The sequence below is a fragment of the Penaeus monodon genome, chromosome 15 (assembly GCF_015228065.2).
Source record: "Penaeus monodon isolate SGIC_2016 chromosome 15, NSTDA_Pmon_1, whole genome shotgun sequence".
Classification (NCBI taxonomy): domain Eukaryota; kingdom Metazoa; phylum Arthropoda; class Malacostraca; order Decapoda; family Penaeidae; genus Penaeus; species Penaeus monodon.
This window is the reverse complement of record NC_051400.1, coordinates 6,273,631-6,274,836: the sequence shown is the minus strand read 5'-3', so window position 1 is coordinate 6,274,836 and position 1,206 is coordinate 6,273,631. Positions and strand designations below refer to the sequence as shown.

At 35.2% G+C, this 1,206-nt stretch overlaps 1 protein-coding gene across 1 annotated transcript in view; it reads right to left on the bottom strand.

The window, feature by feature from the left end:
- LOC119582196 (diuretic hormone receptor-like) overlaps positions 1-1,206 on the bottom strand; it is a 113,840-nt gene that overhangs the window by 35,505 nt on the left and 77,129 nt on the right. Inside the window, exon 4 of the mRNA XM_037930430.1 lies at positions 33-126. Within this exon, the coding sequence (XP_037786358.1) occupies positions 33-126 (94 nt within the window). The remainder of the gene's footprint in view (positions 1-32; positions 127-1,206) is intronic.

Here is a 1,206-nt window from a genome sequence, read left to right as displayed (position 1 = left end):
ACCCTCTGCCCCTTTGTTTATGTTGTACATACCTGCACCGAAGCATACACGATCCAGAAGAGGTTGTGCAGCAGGTACGTGAAGAGCAAGTTGGTATGAATGGTATTCCTCAAGCATCTTAGGTCTCTGTTATGGAGAAGAAAATACTTGATTAGGCATCTCAGGAGGAGGAGAAGATTGGCGATTGGGTATTTCAGGTCACGGTTAAGGATACGGAAATATGTGTTTTATGAGTTTGTTCAAGATATTTTGAGTCTCTGTTACGGAGAGAGAGAGAAAAAATACTGGATTAGACGTTTAAGGAGAAAGAAAATCATTTAGGCATACCACGAGATGATAATACTAATTGTACATTTCAAGTCTCTGTTATGGAGAAGAAAATATTGGGTATCTTAGGAGTCTGTTAAGGAGAATTAGGCTTCTTGGAAGATGGAGGAGAAAATACTGGGTTTCTCTAGAGTTTTTACGAGAGAAGAAAACACTGGAATTTTAACGTAGAACAAAGTATTAGATTTGCGTATCTTAGGTCTCTGTTAAGGAAAAGAAAGCTTGGGATTGGTCTTGGTAGGAGTCTGTTAAGGAGATGAAAATACTGAATTAGTGATCTCAGGAATTTTGTAGAAGTAAATAATAGATTGGATATTTCAGGTCCCTATCAAGGAAAACTACTAGACAAAGTATTTCAGACGTATGTTAAGAAGAAAATATCGTATTAGGCATTTCAAATTAAGGAAGAGGAAACACTAGATTAGGTATCTTTAATGTCTGTTAAATAAAGTTAGATTAGTTAATCTTAACTATGGGAGATGAAGATTACATTTTTTTAATTAATGGAAATTTCTCATTTTTCTTCTGCTTATGATTTCATTCAGTCTCCTCGTTCTTTCATATCTGTCTTGTTATCTTTTTTCTCTTTCATTCTTTCTATCTTCTCTTTCTTCTTTTTTTCTATCTCTTCTTTCCTTTGTCCTTTTTCTAACTCCTTTCTCTTGCGTAATATTTCAAAATACTAATAAGAGAGTATTGAAAACCATGAAAGTAATCAATCTGAAGAGAATGATTGATTGCTGACATTGCAGTTATATTTGCTGTTGCAATGCGACGGCAGTGTCAGGTCACGCTTCCTCGCCAGTCTAAAGTTCAGGCCTAAAGTGGATTTCCATTTATATGCACAAATATTTTCACAGGTATATGCACGATATACAT